At 39.0% G+C, this 1,989-nt stretch overlaps 1 protein-coding gene across 8 annotated transcripts in view; it reads left to right on the forward strand.

Moving 5' to 3' along the window:
* Nedd4 (NEDD4 E3 ubiquitin protein ligase) overlaps positions 1–1,989 on the forward strand; it is a 128,248-nt gene that overhangs the window by 115,448 nt on the left and 10,811 nt on the right. For all 8 annotated transcript variants that reach the window (XM_029570757.1, XM_029570764.1, XM_017801913.1 and 5 more), the window contains 2 exons: positions 174–247; positions 503–563. In XM_029570757.1, the coding sequence (XP_029426617.1) occupies positions 174–247; positions 503–563 (135 nt within the window). The remainder of the gene's footprint in view (positions 1–173; positions 248–502; positions 564–1,989) is intronic.

The following is a 1,989-nucleotide window of genomic DNA, read 5'->3' on the forward strand; positions in this document are numbered from 1 at the left end:
TTGGCTCATTACATATTTATTTTAGTAAAACTAATATTTGGGTTTTTTTAACTTTTAGCTTTTGAATGGATTTAATTTAAAACATCATGCTTCTGTTGTAACTCATATATATATATACTTTTTCATTTTTTTCTCACTAAAATAATATATCAAGGTATTGTGTTTAATTTTAGACACATCAACATGAGTTGAAAAATGGTGGATCAGAAATCGTTGTCACCAACAAGAATAAAAAGGAATATATTTAGTAAGTATTTTATGACAAAATATTTTCCTAGAAATAATTTTGTACTTTCTTTTAAGATTTTCCATAACCACCTTTTTCTTCCACTATAACCAGAATCTCAGTTCTTTTTCTTATAAATAACACAATTTAGTATTACCTGCTTGTATTTGGATTTTGCCTTGGACTCAGATAGTCTTTCTGTTTAGGAACTGGACTAAATATATCTTAGTCTTTTCTTGATTTATATGAAAAGAATGAAATTTTTTCTCATTTTAGTCTTGTAATACAATGGCGATTTGTCAACCGAATCCAGAAGCAAATGGCTGCTTTTAAAGAGGTATTCTTTTTTTTTCTTGCCCTTCTATAATTTCAAAGTATAGTTCATAAGTTTCAAGTATTGGGCCTCCTTTTATCTGAGAAAAATAAGCATGTGGCAGACATTGGAAAGCCATTCTAAAATATATTCTTAAATGTAATGTTTTTAAGTTATGTGTGTATGGGGGTATATGCATGTGAGTGCAGACACCCTCGGAGTCCCAGAAGAGGGTGTTGGATGGATCCCCTGGATCTGGAGTTGTAGGCAGTTGTGAGCCATGAAGAGTAGGTGCCAGAAATTGAACTCAGGTCCTCTGCAAGAGCAGTGAACCCTCTTCACAACTCTGAGCCATCTCTCCAGCCCCCTACAGTATATTTTTACAGTAACAAAATATTCCTTAAATTAATATTCACCATGAAATTGCAGTCACTTAAGATGTCTAAACAGTGAACACTGACAGGGCTGGGGGAGATGGCTCAGTGGCTAACACGCTTGCCTTGCAAGTATGAAGATCAGAGCTTGGCTTTCCAGAACCCAGATAAACACACAAGAAGCCTGGAAAGCCACCACAGTTCCATGGAGAGGGGCAGCAGAACAAGCTGGCCAGCGAGATGAGCCATATGGTTGAGCTCTGGATTTGATTGACAGACCTACCTCATTGAATAAAATGGAAGAGTGACCACAGATGACTCCCAACATCAACCTTAAGTCTCCACATGCACACGTATGCACCCACACACAGTATACAACACACTAGGGGAAAATGCTCTGTGTGCAGAGGAAGTAGCTAACTGCGGGGAGGGGAGGCTTGGATGTACCTTGGAGAACATAAAGCACACTAGGCTACTGGACAGATATGCAAGAGGGAAGATTGCCTATAATGTAGAGCCTAGCAAACTAAACCAGCAAAGGCCTGTCCATGACATAGGGGAGTTTGCAATCCAGTGAGGGGAAGGAGGGTGGCATTAACAGCTGTTAAACAATAAAACAAGGGCTGCAGAGATGACTCAGTGGTTAAGATCACTGGCTGCTCTTGCAGAGGACCTGGGTTTGGTTCTCAGCATCTGCATGACAGCTAACACCTGTCCTTAACTCCAGTTCCAGGGGATCTCATGCCCTCTTCTGGCCTCTTTGGGTACTGCACACATGTGCTACGCAACATGCATGCTGACAAAACTCTCATACACATATAAATAATAAATATATTTTTAAAAATAATATAACAGTGGTTAAGAGCACTGACTCCTCTTGCAGAAGACCCGGGTTTGATTCCCAGCACCCACATAGTGGCTACAGAGCACCCTTAACTCCAGTTCCAGGGGAATCTGAAGCCCTCTTCTGACCTCCGCAGCATTGCACAACACGGGTGCACTCACATACATACAAGGAATACACTCATACACATAAAATAAAAATAATAAATAAAATATTTTTTAAAAATATATAA

The sequence above is a fragment of the Nannospalax galili genome, unplaced genomic scaffold (assembly GCF_000622305.1).
Source record: "Nannospalax galili isolate Female #2095 unplaced genomic scaffold, S.galili_v1.0 scaffold611, whole genome shotgun sequence".
Taxonomy (NCBI): domain Eukaryota; kingdom Metazoa; phylum Chordata; class Mammalia; order Rodentia; family Spalacidae; genus Nannospalax; species Nannospalax galili.